Consider the following 26,333-nt stretch of genomic DNA (forward strand, 5'->3'; position numbering starts at 1 on the left):
ATAAGTTTGGGTACGTTGTGCTTTCATTTTCATTAAATTCTGAAGAGACTTTAATTTCTTGCTTTATTTCTTCCTTGATCAAGTTATCATTGAGTAGAACATTGTTCAGCTTCCATGTGTATCTGGGATTTCTGTCTTTTTTGTTGTTATTGAAGACCAGTCTTAGTTCATGGTGAACTGATAGGATGCATGTGATTATTTCAATCTTTTTGTATCTGTTGAAGCCTGTTTGTGACCGATTATATGGTTAGTTTTAGAGAAGGTATCATGCATGAGGTGCTGAGAAGAAGGTACATTCTTTTATTTTAGGATAAAATGTTCTATAGATGTCTGTTAATCCATTTGGTTCATAACTTTTGTTAATTTCTCTGTGTCTCTGTTCAGTTTCTGTTTCCATGATCTGTCTATTGATGAGAGTGGTGTGTGGAAGTCTCCCACTATTGTGTGAGGCATAATGTGTGCTTTGATCTTTAGTAAGGTTTCTTTTATGAATGTAGGTGCCCTTGCATTTGGAGCATATATATTCAGAATTGAGAGTTCATCTTGCTGGGTTTTTCCTTTGATGAATATGAAGTGTCCTTCCTTAATATTTTTGATAACCTTTAATTGAAGGGTGATTTTATTTGATATTAGAATGGTTACTCCCAGTTGTTTCTTGGGACCATTTGCTCAGGAAATTGTTTTCCAGCCTTCTACTCTGAGGTAGTGTCTGTCTTTGTCACTGAGGTACATTTCCTGTATGCAGAAAATACTGGGTCTTGTTTATTTATCCAGTCTGTTAGTCTATATCTTTTTATTGGGAAATTGAGTCCATTGATGTTGAGAGATATTAGGCACCAAAGGTTGTTGATTACTGCTACTTTTGTTCTTAGAGGTGGAATTCTGTTTCTGTGGCTGTCTTCTTTTTGGCTAGTTAAAAGAAGATTACTTTCTTGCTCTTACTAGGGTGTAGTTTCCTTCCTTGTGTTGGCCTTTTCTATTATATTTTGTGGAAAGATACTGTGTAAATTTGTTTTTCTCATGGAATGTCTTGGTTTCTCCATCTGGTTAATTGAGAGTTTTGCTGGATATAGTAGCCTGGGCTGACATTTGTGTTCTCTTAGGGTTTCTATGACATCTGCCCAGGATCTTCTAGCTTTTATAGTCTCTGTTGAGAAGTCTGTTGCAATTCTGATAGGTCTACATTTATATGTTATTTGACCTTTTTATCTTACTGCTTTTAATATTCTTTCTTTGTTTTGGGCATTTGCTATTTTGACTATTATGTGATGGGAGGAATTTTTTTTCTGGTCCAGTCTATTTGGAGTTCTTTAGGCTTCTTGTATGTTTATGGACATCTCTTTCTTTAGGTTAGGGAAATGTTTTTTCTATAATTTTGTTGAAGATATTTACTGGGCCTTTAAGGTTGGAATCTTTGCTCTCTTTTATATCTTAATACCTTAGGCTTGATCTTCTCATTGTGTTCTGGATTTCCTGGATGTTTTGGGTTAGGAGCTTTTTGCATTCTGCAATTTTTTAACTGTTGTGTTAATGTTTTCTATGGTATCTTCTGCCCCTGAGATTCTCTCTTCCATCTCTTATATTCTGTTGGTGATGCTTGTGTCTATGACTCCAGATCCTTCTGTAAGCCTGTGTGTCAGTACTACTAGGAGACCAGCTCTCTCTCAGGGGGATCTGGGTACAGAGAGCTATGGCACAGGGTCACATCAGGGGGCAGACAAAAAAAACAGAAGGATTCTTTCCCAGAAATCTCCTCAGTTCCTGTGTTTAGAGGGCTCCAAGTGGGTTCCTTTTGGGCCAGGAATGTGAGCAGAAGTTGGGCTCACCTGTCTTCTCAGGTGTGTCAGCACTTCTCCACTTCTTAAGTCTTAATGATGATTCTATAAGAATTCCTAAAATTATATCAGTGATTATTAACCTCTTTTATAGTGGGACTGCTATTAGGTCATTTTTGATAGTTAAAACTGCAATGACAACTCTGTCAGTCTCCCATGTGTTACCAGTTAATTGCTCTTAGATGGTAACCAAACTTTCTCCTACTCAGAGAACATTCCAAGAAGTTGTATAACAATTAACCATAGGCCATTAAAAGGGAACTAACAATTTATTGTAGGTGCTTAGACAGAAGATAAAATATTGACTGGGTTTATCGATACAAAACTTCACTAATAACTTAGTTATGTTTTTAACTTTCTGTGAACCTGTGGAGCTGTGACAGGTGATGTATATTTAGCCAGATAATTATTCCTAATAGATATGCATGTAAACATTTTCTGTTGTAAACTTCTATTTTAATTTATGATTTCATTTTTGTGTGTGAACTTGTGATGAACTTTTTAACATGTAATCATGTATTCTGAAAGCTCTGTGAGGGACTTGCTGCTGTGACCTGTAGATGTGCCAGGACGTCACAGGCTACAGACCCTGGAGAATTGTCCAGGAGGAGGGAATCTGGAGGATGCTTCAGAGTCCCATTGGGAGGTAGGATCAGAAGTAGTCCATCTGCATTTGAAAGCAGCTAAGGTTCAGCTGCGGTCTGAGCTGGATACTGAAAGTATCGGGCACTCTTAGACACTGTGTGTTGCTCTGTTTTGGTCTTGTTTGTCTTATTTGTTTCCTATGGTTTCCGTGGCAAGAACACCTAGGATTTTTGCTTCGGTTTCTTGTGTAGACTTGCAAGTTTGTGAAGAGAGACTCGTCAGAATTCTACTCTCTGTTTTCCTTTTTTGTATCTGGACTTGTACTGACATTATTTTTGGACATGGGAAAGACTGAACCTACCCTGCTAAGCATCCTAGTTTAGCTGACATCCCTTGTGGAGCAGACTCCCTCCCTCCTTCCCTCACTGCTGCTGCTCGGCTGCAGCCGCCCCTCCTGGTTCTCTGTGTGAGGAGAGGGTCTGCCCTTGCCCGTTGTGTCTTCCTGGGGCTCTGTGAGATTTGCTTTTCTGTTTGTGGGCATTGAGCCAAGCCTGCCTTCTCAGCTCATACTCTGATAAGGAGAGCAGCTTTGGTTATTACATTTTGGTGCAAACATTGGTTTTTATTAGAAAAAGAAACCCCTGGCCTCTGCTGCCTTTGGTTGTGCACCAGTACAGCTGCTCCAGGCAGAACTGTGCAGGACAAAGCCAGGGAGTTAACTTGGGCCAGTTAGTGGGCATCTGGGAGGAGGCAGTGGTGGCGGGACGGGCAGGGCAGCAGTGTTCTCCCAGCCACAGATGCTGACCTTCTTCTTGGCTCTCCTCCACCCTATCTGCCCTCTATTCTTTCTCAGGCACCCCAGGAGCAGTCATATATCTTGCCCCTCAGAAGCCTGTGGCCCTCCTGATGATTGGGGCTTACAACCCCTTCAATATTGGCCATTCTCTTAGGCCAATCTATATAACTAGAAAACTCATAACTTCTTTTTCTAAGAACCTGAATAATTTGACTAATTTACTTGAGTCACTCTTTTTCTTCCACCAACCAATCTGGGATGACTTCCAACAGCTGCTCCACAGAGAAGAAATAGTGTATTGTCCTTGTGGCTTAAAAGAGTGTCCCAGAGGGCAGATGGGTGCCCCTCTTTTGTGCCCGTGGACATAGATGCAGAATTTCTCCTGACTAGGCCTGGCTGAAACATCATTTCAGCAGAAGGTAAGGAGCACTGCCTTGACCCCAGGCTCCGTTTTGCTAATTTTAAGGGGGTTGCAAGATGACCCACCAATTTGAAAAAAGGTATGAGAGATTAAGAAGGGACCAACAAGTCAGTCACCCTTAGCCTTTCTAGAGCAGCTCATATGACCACAACAGCAAGGAAGAGTATATAGACCAGTAGAGGTGTCAAGAAAAAAGTTTCAGAGGCTAGAGATAAATAAGTCTGTGAGATAGGTCATTGTGAGATTTAGTGCAATTTGTTAAGAAAGTAAGAGTATGCAGGATAAAAAGTAGGGTAAAAAGAAGAGACAAACAAAAAGTTAAGAGGAAGAGAGGGGAATCTATAGAGAAAGCAAAAGGAGCAGGAAGCTAGCGAGCTCAAGAGAGACAAGAGACAAGGAAAGAATTTGCAGAGGCTCCTGGCCATAGTAGTGAGGAACAGGGAATTAAGAACCAAGTCTGGCACTAATAAAAATCCTCTAGACAAGGATCAGTGTGCCTATTACAAGAAAAAAAAAAAAAAAAAGACACTGAACAAGAGATTGCCCATGGAAAAAGAAAAAAGAGACCTGTGATCCTGAAAACGAACCATGGGTCCTAACATATTGTCCATGCAGAAAGACAGCAATTCGGGGAGAGGAGATTTGGACTCCCTCCCCAAGTCCAAAGTAACCTTAAAAGTAAAAGAGAAACCTTTCTAGTTCTTTGTAGATACAGGGGCTCAGTCCTCTCTCCTGCTACAAACTGAGGGACCCATGTCAAACAAAAAGTCTTGGGTTCAGGGGGCTACAAGCACCAAACAATATTCATGGACTACCTGAAGAACAGTGAATCTCATGTGGGCCAGGTAGTCCACTCGTTCACTGTCATTCCTGAATGCCCCTATCCCCTATAGAGAGAGACTTCCTTACCAAGATATGGAAATATCAATTGTTTAAAAACAAAGATCAAGATGGCGGCTACAGCTGCGACGTTGACAAACGCTGAGTCGGTGGCGGCGGCGGCGAACAAGGCTGTAGGGATTCCTCGGTGCATTTGTCAGGAGATATAACAGATTTTCAACTTAAAGACAAAGAAGAAGAAGAAGAAGAAGAAAGCACTAAGATGGGTGAAAAGAAGCCAGAGCCTTTGGACTTTGTAAAAGATTTCCAGGAGTACCTGACACAGCAGACGCACCATGTGAACATGATCTCGGGATCCGTTAGTGGGGACAAAGAAGCGGAGACTCTTCAGGGAGCTGGAACAGATGGTGATCAAAACGGACTTGATCACCCCTCTGTTGAAGTTTCCCTGGATGACAACTCAGGAATGTTAGTAGACGGGTTTGAAAGGACCTTCGATGGGAAGCTCAAGTGTCGGTACTGCAACTATGTCAGCAAAGGGACGACCCGGCTCATCGAGCACATCAGGATCCACACAGGCGAGAAGCCTCACCGCTGTCACTTATGTCCGTTTGCATCTGCTTATGAGCGCCATCTGGAAGCCCACATGTGCTCTCACACTGGGGAGAAACCATACAAATGTGAACTGTGTTCCTTCCGCTGCAGTGACCGAAGTAACCTGTCCCACCATCGAAGGTGCAAACATAAAATGGTACCAATTAAAGGTACCAGGTCTTCCTTAAGCAGCAAGAAAATGTGGGGGGTTTTACAAAAGAAAACAAGCAATCTTGGGTATAGCAGAAGAGCACTAATCAACTTAAGTCCACCTTCCATGGTGGTCCAGAAACCAGACTACCTTAATGATTTTACCCACGAAATTCCAAACATTCAGACCGACTCCTATGACGCTATGGCGAAAACTACACAAACTGGTGGCCTGCCCAGGGACCCCCAGGAACTCATGGTTGACAACCCTTTGAATCAGCTCTCTACTTTATCTGGACAGTTGTCCAGCTTACCACCAGAAAACCAAAACCCTGCTTCCCCTGATGTAGATCCCTGCCCTGATGAAAAGCCTTTCATGATTCAGCAGCCCTCTGCCCAAGCAGTCGTCTCTGCTGTGTCAGCAAGTATTCCTCAGAGCTCCTCCCCCACTAGTCCAGAGCCTCGGCCGTCGCATAGTCAGAGGAACTACAGTCCAGTGGCAGGGCCCAGCAGTGAACCAAGTGCCCACACCAGTACCCCCAGCATAGGAAACAGCCAGCCGAGCACTCCAGCTCCAACCCTGCCGGCCCAGGATCCTCAGCTTCTCCACCACTGCCAGCACTGTGACATGTGCTTTGCGGACAATATCCTTTACACTATTCACATGGGGTGCCATGGGTATGAAAATCCTTTCCAATGTAATATATGTGGGTGCAGATGTAAAAACAAGTATGATTTTGCCTGTCATTTTGCAAGAGGGCAACATAACCAGCACTGAACACAATCAGCATTGCTCTCACTTGGTTTGGCCTTTGGGGAGTTTGTAGTTTGGTCTTTAGTTTTGATCATCCCTAATAAGGTATATCCTAATTTAAAATGTATACATTTTATTCATAAAATAGAAGTTTGATAGCGAAAAAAGGTTTTGTTAACTTTTCATAAAAGTCTGGTCAGGGTTATTTCTGTATTAGATAGTTAGATGCATTGGTGTCTTTCATTTAGACCTATGCCAGCTGAAGTACAGTCGCAATCTTACCAGGTGTTCAGTTTCCTACACTTGTCCATAAGGACGGCCAGGGTTCTCCGTACACTTGATACTTCAGTACATACATTACAGCAAGACATTCTTTCTGCCATATTTCAAAATGGCACAATAAACTCCTCATAAAATGTTTTATAACATTTCAGTGTTTATAGAAAAACTGCCTTTAAGTTTGTTCATAATTAAAATGCTATTTTCATTCACATAACTTGAGTTAGTTTCTTTACAACCAAAACCAGTAGTTATTTGTTTCATTGTAACAAATCTTTCTCTTCAAGGGCAAGTATAAAACAATTCTTCTCAAATTTAAATTATAAAAATGAAAGCCTTGGAAGTTGAAATTTGGAGCTAAATTGAAAATTGTGTATGGTATTTGAGATATCTGTTCATTTAATGTATAAACATGTTTGTTTTTCATTTATATATATATATATATTTATATACTTTGAGTATTATTTTAAAGCCACAGGTAAATATACTAGAGTGCTAGATGCCTTTTTCAGTCTGAATCCTTCATTAAAATTCTGCATTCACCTATTACAGTGTCAGGTAAGATTGACAACCACACTGATTATTTTATTCTTCCTAGTCTTTGATGACCAAAGAGGAAGTAGAACTTATCCATCTTATTAAGATGCTTCAAAACAATCTCCAAAGTTTCCTTCTTAGCCTTCTGTACATTTATTGCCCATAATTTCCAAGAAGGGTCGATGTAGAAATCCAGAAAAATGTAATATCGAGGAACAGCTACAGTAACAAGAGCATGCCCAAACAGAGCAGGCCACGGGAGTCCTGTGAGTCCTCACGGACAGACGGTGGAACAGTCACCACAGTGGGAAGGGTTAAAGAGTGAACGTTATTATGAAGCACATTTAAATGTGACGTTTAATTTACTTATAATTAGAGTGGTTCGTTTTATATAGGAAGCCATTATTTTTGTATCATGTAATAAGTAGCTTATTCTGAAGAGAGCCTGGCAAAATAATAAAACATTGTCAGTTACTATTGCAAAAAAAAAAAACAAAGATCAAAAAGTTCAAGATATGGACTGGTGGTTGAATACACAAGCCTGGGTGGAAACCACAGAAATGGGAGAGGCTAAGAACCAGCCCCCCATCCATATAGAACTAAAAAGCCCAGGCTAGCCTGATAGATGTGTGTCAGCTCCCCACGTCAAAAGAAGTGCGTGACAAGATCAAGCCACACAGCATCCTGCTACTCCAACTCAGGATTGTGCCTAAGTGCCAATCAGCCTAGAGCACACCTCTCCTACCAGTGTGGAAACCTGGAACCAATGACTGCCAGCCAGTTCAAGATCTACGAGAGGTAAACAAGCGGGTGGTTGAGCTCCTCATGGTATCGAACCCCTATAACCTGTTGAACTCATTGTCCTCATTCAGAACCTGGTGTACAGTACTGGAGTTAAAGCAAATGCATCAATGAACTCTTCTAGAGATCCACAAACTTGTAAGGACCATCTTGTTGCCAAATTCTTTTGTGCCAGACCTGAGGCGTCTAGCGAGACAAGTAGTAGATATCTGTGTGCCATGCCAGAAGGTGAATGCATGGAAAATTAAAGTAAAAAAGAGGCCAAAGAGAAGTAGATCTGGGGTTACTAGAAAGTAGACCTTACAGAGATTGAGCCTGGAAGATAGAGAGATAAATATCTATTAGTCTTTATAGATACTTTTTCTGAGTAAAAGCCTCCCAGTAAACAGAGAAGCAGTGGCAGTAGTAGCTAAGCAGATTGTAAGAGATCGTCCCTAGGTTTGACACCCCTGACGTAATTAGATTAGACAATAGGCCAGCTTTTGTTGCCCAGGTAAGTCAGGTATTAGCTTGTTTCTTAAAGACCAAATAGAAACTTCAATGTACTTACCATCCCCAAAGTTTAGGACAGGTAAAAACAGTTTGGCCTTGGAGACTGTTGCTGACTGGGTGGTGCTCTTCCCCCTTCCCCTGTTTAAAGTTAGAAACACCCCATCCCACTTTAGCCTGATTCCTTTTAAAGTTTTGTATGAGACTCCAACACCCTGACGGTTATATAAGATAGCCTAGAACCTACCTGTAATGATAATGATGATTTCTATGCTAAGCTAGGTGGTGCAGAAAAAAAATATATATATGATCACAGCTGGCAGATGCCCATGAGCCGGGGACTCCTAAGACTTCCCATCAGATCCGGGTTAGAGACTTAGTCTACGTGCGATGGCACCACACCCAGTCACTCGAGCCCTGCTAGAAGGGTCCTTACCTGGTCCTGCTCACCACACCCACAGCTGTGAAAGTAGATGGGAATACCGCCTAGAACTACGCATCCCCACCAAGCACTCGCCCAAGACTGATTCGATTTGGCTGATGGGTTAGACACGTGAGATATTCCCACTCAAAAACAGAGACAAAGACTATGCATAGACACTGTCCTCCCAGACAAAAAGTTTCTTTGTAACTCTACTCATGACTATTGTAGACCAGATGGGTATTTGATTCCCCGTGGGGATACCTGGTGGGCTTGCTCTTCAAGATGTACCCTTGTGTACATCTTCAGGTCCTGAATCAGGCTAAAAGGTTTTGTGTCTTAGTTCAGCTGATGCCTTGACTCCTATATCATGGGTGTTCCAAGGTTATTAAGATACTAGAAAAGAGAACGGGTCTGAGCCAGAGAAAACGAAACAATTACAGCTTTAACCCTGAGTGTGCTTCTGAGAGCCAGCCTGAGAGAGTTAAAAATAAAATTTGCCTCCCTGACAACCACTACTCCAGTTTTTGTACAGCCATAGACCTTAATATCCAGAGGATTAAAAAAAATTCTATCTCCCACCTCTAGACAGCTAGTGGGCCTGTGCCTCGGGGATCACAACCTATGTAAGTCTAAGGGTTCTAAACAATAACCATAACTTTTGTGTTTTAATCCAGATAGTGCCCAGATTGTTAAATTATTGGGATCCTGAGGTCAGAAGCTTAATAAGACACAAAAGAAAATTAAAAATTACCTTGACAATTATCTTAGGAATGGGCTTAGGGGCGGCAGAGGCAGGGACATCTGCTATTGCCCTACAAGACAAGGCTTATAGAAAGTTGAGAGCTGCCATTAACTTAGATTTAAAAATAAATAAAGAATTTAAAAAAACCTTAGCTGGTCTCCAGAAATCACTGACTTCCCTATCAGAAGTAGCCCTCCAAAATAAAAAAAAAAAAAAAAAAAAAAAAAAAGATTAGACTTGTTGTTCCTTAAAGAAGGGGGCCTGTGTGCTACATTAAAAGAAAAATACTGTTCTTACATAGACCACTGAAAAAGAGTTAAAGACAATTTAACTAAAGTTAGAAAAAGCTTAAAACAAAGAAAAAAGGAAAAGCACAGGACAATAGCTGGTTTGAGAGCTGGTTTAATTCTTCCCATTGGTTTACAAGCTTTGATCTCTGCTCTGTTGGGGCCCTGATTATACTCCTGCTATTGCTCACCTTTGCTCCCTGCATTTCAAATTGCCTAGTTGTTTTTATTAGAGAACCTATTAATGCAGTACACACAATGGGGTTCAACACGGCTCATCACTAATGATGAGACCGAGTTATGATTTTAAGATTAAAATTATGCCAAAGCAAAAGGGGGGGATTGATGTAAAAAACAGTTTTTAGAGGCTCTGAGACTTTTCCAAAACACCCCATTTTTAGAATGTGAGACCCTAAAGTCACAGAAATGCTTAAAGTCAGACTCAGAGACTTTCCAGTCATCCCAAGGCTATGAGATCCCACCTGTGCCTGACAAATAAAAACAATGGCCCAGAGTAATTCTCAGAAAAAACTCAGAATATACTGACTGACAGCCACCTGGTCATCTAGTCATTTGCGGCTGTTTCAATCATGAGTAGAAAGAAGGAACCACACTTTATGGATTTACAAGTTATTCTAAAGGGCTCGGGTTTTCTTCTTTAATGCCGTTGAGATGGAAAATAGAACCGGTAGAGTTATATTCCAAATAAGAGGAAAATACTGGACAGAATTGTGGATAATAGCTCCATAAGGCTTTAGCACACACCTTTATTCCCAGCATTCAGGAGTGGGCAGATGGACAGTCATGGACAGTCTCTGAGTTTGAGGCCAGCCTGGTCTACAAAGTGACTTCCAGAACAGACAGGAAGAAACCCTGTATAAAGAAAGAAAGAAAGAAAGAAAGAAAGAAAGAAAGAAAGAAAGAAAGAAAGAAGGAAGGAAGGAAGGAAGGAAGGAAGGAAGGAAGGAAGGAAGGAAGGAAAGAAAGAAAGAAAGAAAGAAAGAAAGAAAGAAAGAAAGAAAGAAAGAAAGAAAGCTGCTGGAAGTACCTCACATGGTGTTTAAAGTTTTCTCTGATCATAGTTGGTCTGTTCATCAAATGGCTGGGGAGGGTAATATGAGAAAAACCTGTCATTAATCTCTCTATTGAGTTCTTCACTATTAAATCTTGGTTTGGGTGATGTGACAGATGAATTAGGAAACATGAAAGTAGGCTTTGAATATCTGTTATACTATTAGATGTGATTATTTTAAAATATGATTCTTAAGGTAAATTTTGTTCACTAAACTGAAAGTGCTTTCTGTGACAAATTAAAAATTATAAAGTATTTGAAGCAACAACCATAAAAAGTACAAAGAAATTCTTTTCACAATTAAGCACAGTGATTATGCTGAACAGTAACATTTTATTAAAATGTGAGCTTTTCTTATTAATTTCACAGTGACCATAACTAAAAAGAAAATGTCTTGACTTACAAAGTACAGTACTACTCAGCTATTAAAATCAATGACTTCATGAAATTCTTATTGTCCTGAGTGAGGTAACCCGATCACAAGAATACACCCATGGTGTGCACTCACTGATAAGTAGATACTAGCCCAAAAACTCGGAATACCTAAGATACAATTTACAGACCACATGAAGCTGAAGAAGAAGGACAACCAAAGTGTGATGTTTCAGTCCTTCTTAGAAGGGAAAACAAAAATATTCTCATGAGGAAATATGGTGACAAAGTTTGGAGCAGAGACTGAAGGAAAGGCCATCCAGAGACTGCCCCACCTGAAGATCCAGCCCATACACAGCCACCAAACTCAGACAATATTGCTGATGCCAAGAAGTACATGCTGACAGGAGCCTGATACAGCTGTCTCCTGAGAGGCTCTGCCAGAGCATAAGAAATACAGAGGCACATGCTCACAGCCAACAATTGAACTGAGAACAGGGTCCTTAATAGAGGAGTTAGAGAAAGAATTGAAGAAGTTGAAGGGGTTTGCAACCCCGTAAGAACAAAACCAACCAACCAGAGCTCTCAGGGACTAAACCACTATTCAAAGAGTACACATGGACAGACCCATAGCTCCAGCTGCACATGTAGTAGATAATGCCCTTGTTGGACATTAATGGGAAGAGAAGCCCTTGGTCATGCCAAGGTTCAATGCCTGTACTGCCTGGTTTTATGTCAACTTGACACAAGCTGGAGTTATCACAGAGAAAAAGAGCCTCAGTTGAGGAAATGCCTCCATGAGATCCAGCTGTAAGGCATGTTTTCAACTAGTGATCAAGATGGGAGGGCTTAGCACATTGTGGGTGGGGCCATCCCTGGGCTGGTAGACCCGGGTTCTATAAGAAAGGAAGCTAAGAAAACCAGGGGAAGCAAGCCAGTTAGCAACATTCCTCCATGGCCTCTGTATCAGCTCCTGCTTGAGTTACAATCCTGACTTCCTTTGTTGATAAACAGTGGAAGTGTAAGCTGAATAAACCCTTTCCTCCCCAACTTGCTTCTTGGTCATGTTTGTGCAGGAATAGGAACCCTGACTAAGACAATGCACCAGTATAGGGTAGTGTCATGGTGGGGAGGTGGGGAGGGGAGTATGAGGAGGGAGTGAACACCCTCATAGAAGCAGGGAGGGGGAATGGGATTGGTGGAATATGGAGGGGAATCCAGGAAAGGGGATAACATTTGAAATGTAAATAAAATATATCTAAAAATAAAATAATATAAAATTTCTTGACATGTAAATATCAAAGTGAAGCCTCTGAAATTATACTTAGAGTTGAATTAAAGACAATAAAAAGCTTGATTAACCACAGTCACTAGCAGGTAATACTTAGAGCATTTAACAACACATCTGGGAAAACTGCCAACAACTAATTTGTAATATTGTAAAATAAAGCCTTTAAATTTTTTATTAATTACTTATTTTATTTATTTATTTACATTTCAAACATTGTCCCCCTGGTTCCTTCCCCCAAGGTTTTTCCACCATTCTTCCTCACCTTTACCTCTGAGAGGATACCCCCTCCCACCACCCCCATCCCACCTCTGGGAATCCCCCTTCCCTGGGACATGGTACATGGACTAGGCGCATCTTCTCCCACCAGACCAGGCAGAGACACACGTATGTATCTCTGCTACATATGTGCCAGGGGCCTTAAACCAGCTCATGTATGCTCTTTGGTTGGTGGCTTCATCTCTAGGAGCTTCCAGAACTCCAGGTTAGTTGACATTGTTGGTCTTCAGCTCCTTCCCCTAACTCTTCCATAGGGGTCCCCAACCTCAGTCCCATGCTTGGCTATAAGTATCTGAATCTGTCTCAGTAAGCTGCTGGTAGAGCCTCTCAGAGAATAGCCATCTTAGTCTGTAAGCACATTATGGTATCAGTAATAGTGTCAGGATTTGGTGCCCATGCATGGGATGAATCCCAAGTTGGGCTAGTCACTGGTCAGCCATTTCTTCAGTCTCTGCTCCTTTTTTTTTTTTTTTTTTTTTTTTTTGTCAAAATTTTTGAAGGTGAGTTGGTGTGGTCATTCCTCCACTGTGGGCCCTGCCCAACTACCGGAGGTGGTCTCTTCAGGTTCCATTTCCCCAAGGTTGGCATTTTGGCCAAGATCACCCACCTTGAGTCCTTGGAGCCTTTCCCATCCCAACTCTCTGGGACTTTCTAGAGGTTCCTCCCAGCACCCTAACCCTGATAGCTGCATATTTCCATTTATCCTCTTTGCCCTCTGGGCTTCTTGTCTGTCTCCCTATACCTGCCCCTGCCCTCACTTTTACTTTCCTCCACCCCTCTCCCACCCAGGCTCCCATCCTTCTGCCCCCCACCATGATTATTTTGTCCCCCTTTCTATGTGGGATTGAAACGTCCTCACTTGGGCCTTCCTTCTAGTTTAACTTTTTGTGATGTGTGGGGTGTGTCATGGGCATTCTGTACTTTCTGGCTAATATCCACTTATCAGTGAGTACATACCATGCATGTTCTTTTAGGTCTGGATTACCTCCCCCAAAATGATATTTTATAGTTCCATCCATTTGCCTGTAAACTTTGTAATATCCTTGTTTTTAATAGCTGAATAGTATTCCATTGTGTAAATGAACCACATTTTCTGTATCTATTCTTTGGTTAAGGGACATCTGTGGTTGTTTCCAGTGTCTGGCTATTATGAATAAGGCTGCTATGAGCATAGTGGAACATGTGTCCTTGTGATATGGCGGAGTATCTTTTGGATATATTCCCAGAAGCAGTGTACCTGAGTCTTAAGGAATAACTATCTCCAGTGTTCTAAGGAACCACCAGATTGACTTTCAGACTTGTACCAGATTGCAATGCCACCAGTGGAGGAGTGCTCCTCTTTTTCCACATTCTTGCCAGCATCTGCTGTCACTTGTGTTTTTGATCTTAGCCATTCTGATGGGTGTAAGAAGGAACTTCATAGTCATTTTGATTTGCATTTCCCTGATGACTAAGGATGTTGAGCATTTCTTTAAGTGCTTCTCAGTGTGTGGAATCTCTAAGAAGTCCCAGAGACCAGGGATGGAGGAGACTCCCAGAACTCAGTGTGGTTGGCCTCAGACAAAATGCTCAACACTGGGGTTATGGAACCTGAAGAGACCACCTCCAATAGTCAGACGGGACCCCCAGTGGAGGAATGGGGACACCAACCCACCTACAGATATCTCTGATCAACAACTTGAGAAGAGGTATCCCATATCTGGACTCAACTTTTCGTTTGGTATTTATTATTTATATATACTAAGATAAGAGTAATTCCCCATGGAGGGAATCTTCAATGTGTGTGTATAGTACATGATATGTATTTTATAACATGTATAGCATAGTATGTATTATAAGATAGATTTCCTTATGTTTTTAACATTTTGAGAGTTAATTATCCCTCTCGATGTAAATCCTCTGCCCTCCTCCCACTTAAGCCTCCTTCCCCCTTGTTAACTCATCCTTCCTGAGTTCTACAATCCCCCTTGCCTTAAGTGTTTTCTTTTCCTCCTCACCATTAGCATCTCTCTGCCTCTTGAATTCCAGTACTACCCAAACTAAATGATATATAAATCTAAAAATTTGATGCTATGATTTACCTATGACTGAAACATAGATTTGTCTTTCTAGGTATGAGTTACCTCCGTCTGTATAATTTTTCCAGTTCCATAAACAATTCACAATTATGTGAACGTCATAGTTTTACTTTTCTTCACAGATTAATAAAACCCGCTAATAGGTAGCCACCATGTTTTCTCCATCCAGTCACCTAGTCTGTTTTCATGCCCTAGCTATTGTGAATAGAGCATCAGTGAATATGGATGTGCATATATGTCTTTGTAGTAGCAAATGTAATCCTTTGGTATATCCAAAGGTCAGGTGGAATGGAAGATCTGTTTCTAGTTTTCTATAAAACTGCCAAACTGATTTGCACAGTGACTTTATCAATTTCCAGTCCCAAGAACAATGCATAATGATCCTCTGTTCCCTATATAATACCAATGTTTTTTGGTCGGTTTTATTAATCTAAGTCATTCTGACTACTATAAGATGACATTATTTGTCATTTTCCTGAAGGATAAGAATAGTGAATACACTTTAAAATATTTCTTAGCCATTTGTATTTCTTCTGAAAATTCTCTCAGCCCCATATCCACGTTTTAAGTGGGTTGCCTGTTCTCATGGTGTTCAGGGTATTTTTTTTAGTTCCGTGTATCTTCTATACACTAATCCTCCAGCAGATGTGTACCCACCATTTTTTTCCCATTCCCATGACAGCCTGTTCAGCAAACCAACAACTTCCTTTGTTTCACTGTAATGGGACTGGACCCAAGGTAATCATCCTTTGAAGAGAGGCACTCTGCCAGAAGTCAAGAAAGCAAGAAGGATCCCTGTCCCTTCTAAAGGGAGGACTCTCTATAATCCCTGCAGGTGGGTGGCTTGGTTCCATTGTTGACTTCCCGATTCCTCTCCATGCACACTGGAGTGGAAATTGTCTGTTCTAGTCTTCTAACCTGCCACATAGCTGTGAAATGTAGGCATCTTATGTGCTTTCATATACATCACCTGTGTGTTAAAGAACAAATCACGAGTCACTCCAAAATCTTCCACTTCTCTGGTACTCGCACTGGATGACTAAGTTAGGGCTCTGCGTCCCCCACTTCCTCTATTGTTTATTTTGTACTGCAGCTCAAGCCAACAGAAGTGATTTCTCTGCTGACTCCATACCTTAGCAAATGTATCCTTGGCTTGCTGATCTATTATGAAGTACACTGTTAGCGCAGAGAAGGCGAAAGGAATTCCAGTGGGCTCACAGCCCCAGTAAGAAGCACTCACACTGAGCAGTCCTGCAGCTGGAGATCTGTTAAACAGAACTCTTGTATCTAATGTTCACAACACTGGGTGTCACATGAATTACAGGCCCCGGACTGTAAAGGAGCAACATAAAAGAGGACCACAAAATGTTCTGAAATGTTAGGTTTTATTTAGAATCTAAGAGAAACAGTTATTACCATCCCACATATAACAAACAGTTCTTCTCATTAGCATCCTCCAAAAGAAAACGATTTTATTTAAAAGTGCATCGTACTGAGCACTGGAGAGATGACTCAGCAGTTAAGAACCATTTCAGCTTTGCCAGGAGACCCAGGTTTAGCTCCCAGGAATCATGTGGTGCTTAAAAACCAGAGATGTAAGGGGCTGGAGAGATGGCTCAGTGGTTAAGAGCACTAACTGTTCTTCCAGAGGTCCTGAGTTCAAATCCCAGCAACCACATGGTGGCTCACAACCATCTGTAATGTGATCAGATGCTTTCTTCTGGTGTGTCTACATAAAGTAAACAAACAAAAAGTAAATAGACTTAATCACTGTGATTCTTGTTCCAGGGTATCTGCTGCCCTCTGCTGACTTCTAGGCATCTGTGTGGTACACACACAAACATGAAGGCATAATAAAAACAAGAACAGCAAGGGCCTAGAGGCATGTTCAGTGCAGTTCCCCATGGTCCTTGTCCACACATACATGCATTCTGCCACTAGATCCAAGCAAAAATCTGTTAAATGATATTAAAGAAGTGTTAAAAGATGTTAAAGAAAAGCAGGCCTTTTCCAAAAGATCTTAGAATACTAAAGGCATATGCAAGGGCAGCTTAGGGAGACTGAGACTTGAAACCTAATAGAAGAGTCACTGGCTTTATCTAAGCTGTGAGCAACTCCCAGAGATAAGGATAGGACTTTACAGATCAGAGGTCATAATCCAATAATAAAAATAATGGTGGTCAATATTTAACTGTAGGTTGATTTTTACTTAAAGACTAAGAAAAGGTGAAAATTGACACAGTAAGTAAAATTCTCTTTTAAGCCAGGCAGCTGACATTCTAAATGTATTCAGCTTCTATGTAGAAATATGAACACTGACGTCTAAAGCTGGAACTGTGGGAGTTTGGGAGTTGCCACTGAGGGCAGGTTGAAGCTTCGGACTAGCTGAGCTCGTCCAGGGAAGGGATGTGAAACAAGAGAGAGGTGAACTAGGCTGAGCCATGAGGCAGCACAGCCTGTAGGATCTGAGGAAGTACAGGTGACGCTGCCTAGAAGACCGAGGGGGACTTGATGGGGAAATAGAAAGATTTCAAAGAAACATGCAGAGCTACCAAAATAAGCACCTCACAATCCCCTGCCCTCCGTCATTTCAGATCGCTCCTGCTGCAGAAGACAAGCGTGAGGAAAACAAGAAAGACATAACAGGAAAAGCTGTTATAATAATTGCAGTTTTAGAATCATTCCTTAATTCTTGATGGGAAACATTGGATCTAAACTCAATGAAGTTAAATTAGTTGATTTACCAGAAATGATCAAGGAGAGAAAATTCCCTTCTCTAATCTTGTGTTTTAAACTATGAATTGAGAGACTTGGTGTAGAATGACTTCTGATATCTTTATCACATGAATTTATAAAGTGCCTAACTATCTTATAAATAAAAATATACATTGCTTTTTTCATATGTTCTAATTTAATGAAGTATAATAATAAATTATGGGATAAAACTAGTTTGACCAGTATACCATATATGTTTTAATACTTACAAGTAAGTATTTCCCTTTAATTATGAAAAACATATTAATGTTAATCCTAAATATAATGGTAAGATAAATCATAACAAGGCTGTCAAAGTAGTATTTTAATATTCTTCCCTTTCCATTCTGTTTTTTATGTTAGTAAAATAGATTAATAAATGAAGAGACATGTTAATTGAAATAAAATACTCATGAAGATATTTGTATTTTGTTGTGTTAAAAACATAAATGATACATTGGGCTGGAGAGGTGGCTCAGCGGTTAAAAGCACTGACTGCCCTTCCAGAGGTCTTGAGTTCAATTCCCAGCAACCACACGGTGGCTCATAAGTACACATAATGGGATCTGATAGCCTCTTCTGGTGTGCATGAAGACAGTGAACACATATACACAAAATAAATAAGTAAATAAATCTTTAAAATACTTTAAAAATGATAATTTATCACTAACTAAAAATAGATGTTTAAGTAATAGATAAGAGATCTTGAGAATGTTTTTATGTTCCATTTCACAGTTATTTTATTTATAGTTATTTTTCTTTTTATAGTGACTTTTCTTTCTGAGTCCAGTCTTGGTAATCCAGTTGCAGTAAGTGGTCATTTGGGTGTGTACAACTGGTTTACTCTTTTCCCCACATCCATTATTCCAGTTTAATAGTCCAACAAAATGCCAGATAATACTAGAATTAGAAATATCTAGTGGTACCAGTAGTCCACCAGAATCATTCTAAAAGAAAAGAAAGCAATGGTTTTTGTTTGTTTGTTTGTTTCATGGATTTTAATAAAGAATTTTCTTTTGCCTGTCCTCTGAAGTTACCAATTTCTCCTGAATACAGAACCAACTCACTTTCTGTAGGTTTAAGATTCTGGAAATATTGGGTTAATTCAAAACCCAAGGCAACTTCAAGACAAAATATATTGCTGACATCTACTAAATGTTGGAAGAGCAGACACTAATTTGTCTTTAGAGTCCAACCATGAATGTCAGAAGGGCAACTTAACTGCTGTGAACATTGCACTGAAGTGTCTCTCCGGTGTCTTGGATGGTGCCAGATCTATACGTGAAATTAAATTAAGAAATTTTGAAGTGAATTAAAATAAGAAACTGCAATAAGAAATCATTAACTCATAGACATGATTTTCTATTGACCTAGGAACTATTTTGGGAAGTATTTTGAGGGAGGGGCAATGACTGGATAACTATGAGACATGTGGTTCAGGTATCAGCTTTTCCTGACACGTATGTATCCAACACACAGCATTGAATCAGTCACTAAGCCAGAAAATGAATAAGGGGCATTGCAATTTTCATTGTCAATAATTTTCAAAAAAAGCTTAGAGTATTACCGGAAATGAATCTAAAGACAATAAATGCTGTGCATTATAGAGAGATAACCTTGTTTCTTGCAAGAAAGAAAATATGTAGCATAAATGAAGTTCTTTCATTGTTTAAGATCCAGGTCGGCCTCAGGCTATGTTAGTCTCCTTTAGTCTCCTTCATATTTATGTTGTAAATGGCTGCCCCTCAGCTCACAGTGTCTTTCCAAATACCACTCACAAAGTTATCTGAGAACTCAGACATAAGAAATTGTACATTATGCCAACATAGTAGCCTTCTTTTCAGTATGTTAATTGCAGAGAAGGAGGGGTTAGTGATGGATGTTTTGTTATGAAGGGTGTTCCCATGGAGCTATTATGTTGATTGACAAACTTACCACTCAGTGAAACTGCACACTGTGGACAAGGACGATTCAAACTGGATGTACCCTAAAAACCTCCTTCCTGTCTAGCTTTCATAGTACTAGAAACTACTAAGCAAGCTCCCAAAGGAGGGACACAATCAATTGTCCTATGCACATGTGACACCTATGAACCACAACAATGGCCCACAAGTATCCATAGGAGATGAGTAATGCCATTGTGCCCATGGACTCATTGCTATTATGGTTACCTACACAAAACCTACACATGTTCAAACCAATACAGTCAGTCGGCATTCCAACAAGCAACGCTAATCAGACCCAACGTATTAACATCTAAGGGGGAAAGGAAATAAGGGACGAAGGCAAGAGTGGGAAGTGTTGGGAGTGCTGGAGGAGAGAGAGGTAGGGGATACAGGATCAAGACACATGGCTGGAAATAACAAGAATAGAAGGACTATCTTGAGTAAATTTGTTCTTACAAAGGTTTAATGATCAGAGACTTCACATATTTTTTATGCCAGAGCTTAGAAAAGCATCTGTTGAGAGGCAGGAAAGAGATTAAGAAAGCCACCCCGCATATTCCCTCTCTACCTTCCTACCTTCCTCCACTGCCCTTTTTTTGAGATATTATCTCAGTCCTGTCTTAACTGATCATCCTTCTGACTTTGGTCCTGAATGCTGGACATATAGTAGTAGACCACCACCCTTGGCTACACAACGTATATTTCAATAAAATTTAAAACAAAACTAATTTTTAATTTTTTACTTATCTTCAATATCTCTGCTCAGATCAGCGGCGGCTTATGAATAAAACTACTCACGGCTGTCAATGTGAATTACTCCAGAAATGTGAAAAATGACCTTGATAGTACATCTTTCCTGTGGCATAGAGAAACATCCAAAGAATTTAAATGTAGGAAGAAATGTCACTTCTGTGTTACTGTCTCAAAACTAACATCAATATGTTAACCATTCACCAAGTGCCAAGAATTCACACAACAACACCTTCCTTCCCTTCATAAGATGACAGCCATTAGTGTCCTGAAGAGTCCTGGTGGGTACACTCTTCAAAGCAGGAATACCAACTGCTAGAAAAGCCCACCTGATCATACGCTCCAAATGAAGCACATGAATGTTTCATGTACTGTTTAAAGTCCCGGCTTGGTGAGTATTTTTAACCCTACACGCTCCTGAAATAGTAAATATCACAAGCTTTCACGCTGACTGTATTCTGCGAATGGCTTATACTCTCCTGTATTCCTTGCCCTGTTGCCTGTAGATGTCCTTTCCCTTCCTTTAAACCATCCCATGAAGACCTCATGCTGTCTTTCCACCTCTATTGTGTGGTAGTTCTTCAAATCACAAACGCACTTTTGTGTTGCTGGCATAATTAGCCATTTGTTCATTTCGAGAGAAATTGTGTGTTCCAGTCTACCGTTATTTTTTTAGGACATGGAAATTATGAATTCCTCTTCTGAAGGTCTTTCTGGCTAGTGTGTAGTCAACTTGACATAAGCTGGAATTATCTGGGAAGAGGAATCCAGGTTAAGAAATGTTCTACCAGATTGCCTGTGAGAAAATCTCTAGGGTGTTTTCTTGGTGAATGATGGATGTGTAAATGCCCAGTGCACTGGGGTAACAGTGCCACCCTGGGCAGGTGAGCCTGGTAGCCAGGAGGCTAAGCAAGCAAGAGTGTTCTTCCATGGCTTCGGCTTCGCTTCCCACTCCAGGTTCTGGTCTTGATTTCTGCCCTGGCTCCTAGATGATTGATAGGTTATGGTGTGCAAATATAAGCAAATCAATAAAACCCTAACCCCAGATGATTTCAGTATAGTTTTTAATCACAGAAATAGAACGCTAACTAACACAAACACACTATTTCATTACGGGCATAAATCTGTTTCTTGTACTTTTACCATTTTCTTTTTTTTTTTTTTTTTTCTTACAGTAACCCATGCATCTGAGGGTGACATGCCATGTTCTGCCCTATGTAAAAAGCATGCATGTGATGTCAGAGGAACTCGCACCAACCATGACAGAAATGGGTTGGGCCGCCTCTGCATTTCATCGTAGCCCTCTAGAACATCTTTATTAATCATAAATATTAATAGAGAAAACTAAAGAGACTTTGATAATATTTTTTCTTACAACTTTATTTTAAAAAGAGAGATACATGTACATATTTTCAAAAGCATCTTGGCATAACATTATATGAATATATTTTTGTCTGTACTTAATTCTTTTAGAGGTTTGAAAGCATGCATTGAAATCCCACTTAAGTTACCATAAGCATAAAGAACATGTAGGACAGAACGTCACATGGAAACTGAGTTTTTATGGTGTGTATAGATTAAACATAATGATCTTTGAATACCAAAAATTGCCACAAGGCTATATTCCTAGCTCTTGGATTATTAATGACTTAAGGTCTAGGTGTACCACACTCTGAGAGGATGATATACACTTATTTTTTTTCCTAAGAAGGACTGAGACTTTCACTATTTGGCCTTTGTTATTCTTGAGCTTCATATGATCTGTGAGTTGTTTCTGGGGTATTCAGAGCTTTCTGGAGCTAGTATCCAATTATCCTGATAATGTTTTATAATTTTAGTGCACAAAGCTTGTCAATAAATATCTTAGAGAAAGTAACTATAACCTACTAACTTAGTAACTATAACCTACTAACAGAATGCTGAACCTGCATGTTTACATGAAGGCAGATAAATTTGTCCATAATAGAAGATATCATGTCCAGGTTCAAAGAAACCATTGTGTTAAGATTTCCTACTCTGGCTTATTTCTAGAAAATCATACTGCTTTTCTTAATTATTATTATGAAGTCCATCGTTCTCTGATTTTTATTTTGAAGCTCTAGATGGCACAGTAATCTTGTTTGGAGACAGATTCTTATAGAAAGAAATTATGGTTTATAAAAACAATTATGATGAGAGCCCATGAGCCAGAGAAATAGCTCAGAAATTAAAAATACTTTCAGCCAAGCATGAGGAAATAAATTATATCCTCAGAATCCACATTGTAAAAGAAAAGAACTTCTGCAAGTTGTCCTCGGAGTGGAACACATGTGTTGTAGCACATATACGCGTGTATACACACACAATAAATACATAAACAAATATTAAGATTAAATAAGAATAGTTGAAAATAAAGAAAATAGATTTTATTAGTAGTCAGTAAATCACTTAACGAGAAAATCAAGAGGGAAAACATCAAACCAGTATAATTCTTTCTCATATCCCTAACCCTCATCTGTACAGAGTGAAAAGCCCATTTGAGAATCCAGTGAGAAGATGATTGTGAGCCAGGAAAATTCATCAGAAACTGACTCAAAGAATACCTAGGCACTGAACTTAAAACTTCTGTCTGTGTTGTGGCAGCCTGAGCTGACTGATAGAATTGCCTACCTACAATCAATGGTAACTTTGTGTCTCACAGTGTGGCTAGAAAGGTTCAAATTTACAGAGCCAGCAGCAGTCAACCAGCATGGCAGCAAGCCCTTTCATTCCCAGAGTTCGTAAAAAAGTGTTCTGTATTAACAGAATAGATGCGGTGCTACCTCTCTGGAGTGGTATGGTAAACTAAGGGGTGGCCACAGTCTCTGAATCTCAGAAGCACTATAAAGAGTCTAACAACACAAATTGACTGATCCTGCCCTAATGCAACCAAACCAGAAAACCCTAAGGATGGCATAAGGGTAGATGGCTCAATGTGCAAGCGTGATTGTCGTACAAATATGAGAACCTGGTTCTGCATCTCAGAACCCCCACGTAAAGAGACTGGTGTGAGACAAGTCACCTGTGGATTTCCCCCTTGCTATTTACCAATACTATTCTAATAATCAATAGCTCACCAAGAAGAACAGGGACCCCAAAGTTTGTGTTTGTTTACTCAACAATTCAGCCAGCCTACCAAGAGCCCTCCAGACAAGCTCTGCCATTGCGTGCTGGCAAGAAGCCCTGCAGTCTTGCCCTCACTGCCATGCTTGGACACAGGGCCGATCAGGAGGGCTGCAGACTCAAAATCTTAATAAAGTGTTGTGGCAGTTAACAGAAAACCATAATAATGGAATAAAATGGTAAGTAAGTAAGAAAACTTGCTAGAAGAAACTCAATATTGCTGGCTTTTTCTCAATTTTGTGAACTAAAGGATTGAACAATGCTGAGTAAAATTGAGAATAGGATACTATAGGTTAGTACCAATGGCCAGAAAATGAATGAAAGAGCCCAATAGTTACTCCCAAGACTACAAGGGAAATAAGGACCACCATCCACAGAGACCCAGGTCCCCAGGAGGATGTACCAAGTTTCTGAAAGAAGGTGCTTCAGATTAGATGGTAGATGTTCCAAATCTACCTGGCTTTCATTCAGGTCATACATGGTTTATAACTTACGTATTAATACCTGCTACTTTAGAGCAGAGAGGATTCAAGTGTTTCAAAGAAGAAACTCTCTAATGTTTGTTCTCTTGGGGGCAAAAAGAGAGAGACATTTGACTATTACGTTAACTAGTGAGGCTACCACTGAGTACAAATTAAAAATTATGTATAATTTCAGGTTTCGGGTTATGGAGACAAAGGAAAAAAAGAAAACATTTTAAAAATCAAAAACATATTATAAAGTATTAGATTGTGGTTTTATTGTATTTTTATAAATCGTGAGTATATCATGGTTATGAATATATACAATTTATGCATAATTAAATCAATTCTATTACATTGTTCACAGGCTTATGTGGGAGGGAGCACTGTCTCTCCTGTCACCTTCATTAATCCTGCTTCTATGAAATTAGGGTTGGTCACTTCCTTTGCTGTTTAACTTTCTGCAACTGAATGTTTATAAAGTTTGGCAACGAGTGTCAATTATCCATCTAATAAAAGATGGTGATTATTTAGTATTTATTTCATGAAAATCAAGCAATCAGGTGAAAAAGAATCACAAGATATACCAGCTTAACATATGAAAGTAGAACAGTTTACAACTAGAGGTAGGTTTTCAGAGCCATACTTAACCTAGTCTATATGAAGTTTGAGTGTTGTCTTTCAAATTTACAACTCTCTCCCTTCCCCCCCCCTCTCTCCCTCCCTCCCTCTCTCTCCCCCTTTCTCTTTCTCCCTCCCTCTCTCTCTCTCCCTCTCTCTCTCTCTCTTTCCCTTCCTCTCTCTCCCCCTCTTTCTCTCTCCCTCCCTCTCGCTCCCTCCCTCCCTCTTTCCCTCCCTCCTTCCCTCCCTCTTTCCCTCCCTCCTTCCCTCCCTCTCTCCCTCCCCCTCTCTCTCTCAAATAACTCCAACTATTTATCCAGTCTGTGTTTTGCACCACTCTCTAGAAACCTTAAAACACAGCTGTGGCTGGGACATGCCCAGCAGATTAGCTGTGCCCTGTGAAGATGTGGATGTTTTTGTTCTCATGGCAATGAACTGTTAGGCACTATTGTTTTATTGGGTAGGATTGTCACTTGCTTTGCTTCAACATTACCTTACCCACAGTTGAGCAACTCTGCCTGCTCTTATTTCCTCTTAACACCTCTCTGTGCCTAATCCTCCTTCCTTGTACTTATCCCTTTTGATGACTTGTTAATCAGCATCTTCCAGGAACAACCTTATTTGTGAAATCTCTCCGAAGAAATTCCCTATTTCAGACACATCTGGTGTCTGCTCTCACCTGGAGCTCGGCTATTTAATCTCATCCTCAAAGGGAAAATGATTACTCGGGCCAATGTTTCCTTCTAGGGTTTCAACTCCTTTGTACTTTATAAAATGCCTTTTCTGATGACTGTAAAAAGATTTACAGTCTGAGTAAGGACTCCTTTGTTTTGGACCATCCTGCTCACATAGGGTGCAGCTTGATACATCTGGGGTGTGGACTTAAATGTCCAACAACCTAATGATGGAATGCTGAAATGACTTCTACAAAAGTAACTACTATTTTACAGCATAGGAGAGAATGAATGTTCTCTGAAAGCCGCGGTTGGATACTCTGGAAAATAATAAAGAATTTATACTGCTGTCTCCAGCTCACAAAAGACTGTTCTCCTTCCGTGTGACCCTCTTCCTGTCAAACACAACAAAGAAAAATTCTTTACCACGACTTATAATTAGTTCATCTTTTTCTTTAGTAACTATGATACATGTATTATAGAAATTGACTGTTTTGATTAATCGCTAAATTTGATATTGTCTAAACAAAGGCAGAAAATAATTTACTGTCTTTCCAAATTCATTTTTATTACATTTGTGTGAGACAGGGCCTTGTGTTTCATAAGCTAGTCTCAGGCTACCTGTGTACCCCAAGAAGAGCTTGAGTTCCTAATCCTACTGCCTCTACCACTGGGTACTAGCATTAGAAATGTGCATTCCCACACAAGATCTGTGGGGTTTGGGGACCAGAACCCAGGGCTTTGTGCTTGTTCTGTGAACATTCTACAACTGAACAACCAAACTTCTCCGGCCAGTTCAATTATGTTTTCAAAAGAATTTATATTTCGGGATAGTTCTTTAACAAATGTTTATTTTTAATTAACTTTCAACAAACTTAAAGTCTTTCATACATTAAGCTAAGCTTAAGATTCCTTCACTTTGAAATTAAATCTGTTTTAAGAGTTCTTTGTTATTCGGGTGAGTCAGCCATTGGTCTTATTCATCATACAAAAAACTGCACTATTTTTTAAATTAATGTAACCACCATATTCACAATACTAAAACATCATCTTCACTATGAACCTATGCTCAGACTCCATGACAAGTATCACTTCTAGGTTAGCTTTGTCCATAACTATACTCAGGAACTGGTTCTGCACTCAAACTGTACAGCACACAAAAAAAAAATAGTTTAAAATCTATAAGGAATTAGATTTACAAACTACCTGATTTAGTTCTTCCAGAACCCATTATATTAAAGTCTTAAAGCAAAGTTCCCTGAATTCTGTAAAGATAAGCATTTTTCGGTAGACACAGAGATAAAAACTTTCAGTAAGGAGCTCAGAGTCTGATTGGTGGCTTCTACAACTCTCTCCGGGAACC

At 40.0% G+C, this 26,333-nt stretch overlaps 2 protein-coding genes across 4 annotated transcripts in view; one reads left to right on the forward strand and one right to left on the reverse strand.

The window, feature by feature from the left end:
- The window catches only part of TMPRSS11B (transmembrane serine protease 11B), a gene marked incomplete at both ends in the record, with an annotated part of 22,880 nt that extends 18,210 nt beyond the window's left edge, over positions 1–4,670 (reverse strand). The window contains one exon of the mRNA XM_080910144.1: positions 4,547–4,670. Within this exon, the coding sequence (XP_080766270.1) occupies positions 4,547–4,670 (124 nt within the window). The remainder of the gene's footprint in view (positions 1–4,546) is intronic.
- Positions 4,671–4,739: 69 nt separating this feature from the next.
- Positions 4,740–5,999, forward strand: LOC308426150 (zinc finger protein Pegasus-like; the record flags this gene model as incomplete). Of its 3 annotated transcripts, none has more annotated exons than XM_080923908.1 (2): positions 4,740–5,063; positions 5,523–5,999. In XM_080923908.1, the coding sequence occupies 2 exons, from the start codon at positions 4,740–4,742 to the stop codon at positions 5,997–5,999; spliced, it is 801 nt and encodes a 266-aa protein (XP_080780034.1). The 3 variants fall into 3 exon arrangements, with proteins under 3 accessions (XP_080780034.1, XP_080780035.1, XP_080780033.1); XM_080923909.1 differs by having other exon boundaries at positions 4,740–5,055; positions 5,572–5,999; XM_080923907.1 differs by having other exon boundaries at positions 4,740–5,999.
- Positions 6,000–26,333: the final 20,334 nt, after the last annotated feature.

The sequence above is a fragment of the Micromys minutus genome (genome assembly GCF_963924665.1).
Source record: "Micromys minutus genome assembly, chromosome: 1".
Taxonomy (NCBI): domain Eukaryota; kingdom Metazoa; phylum Chordata; class Mammalia; order Rodentia; family Muridae; genus Micromys; species Micromys minutus.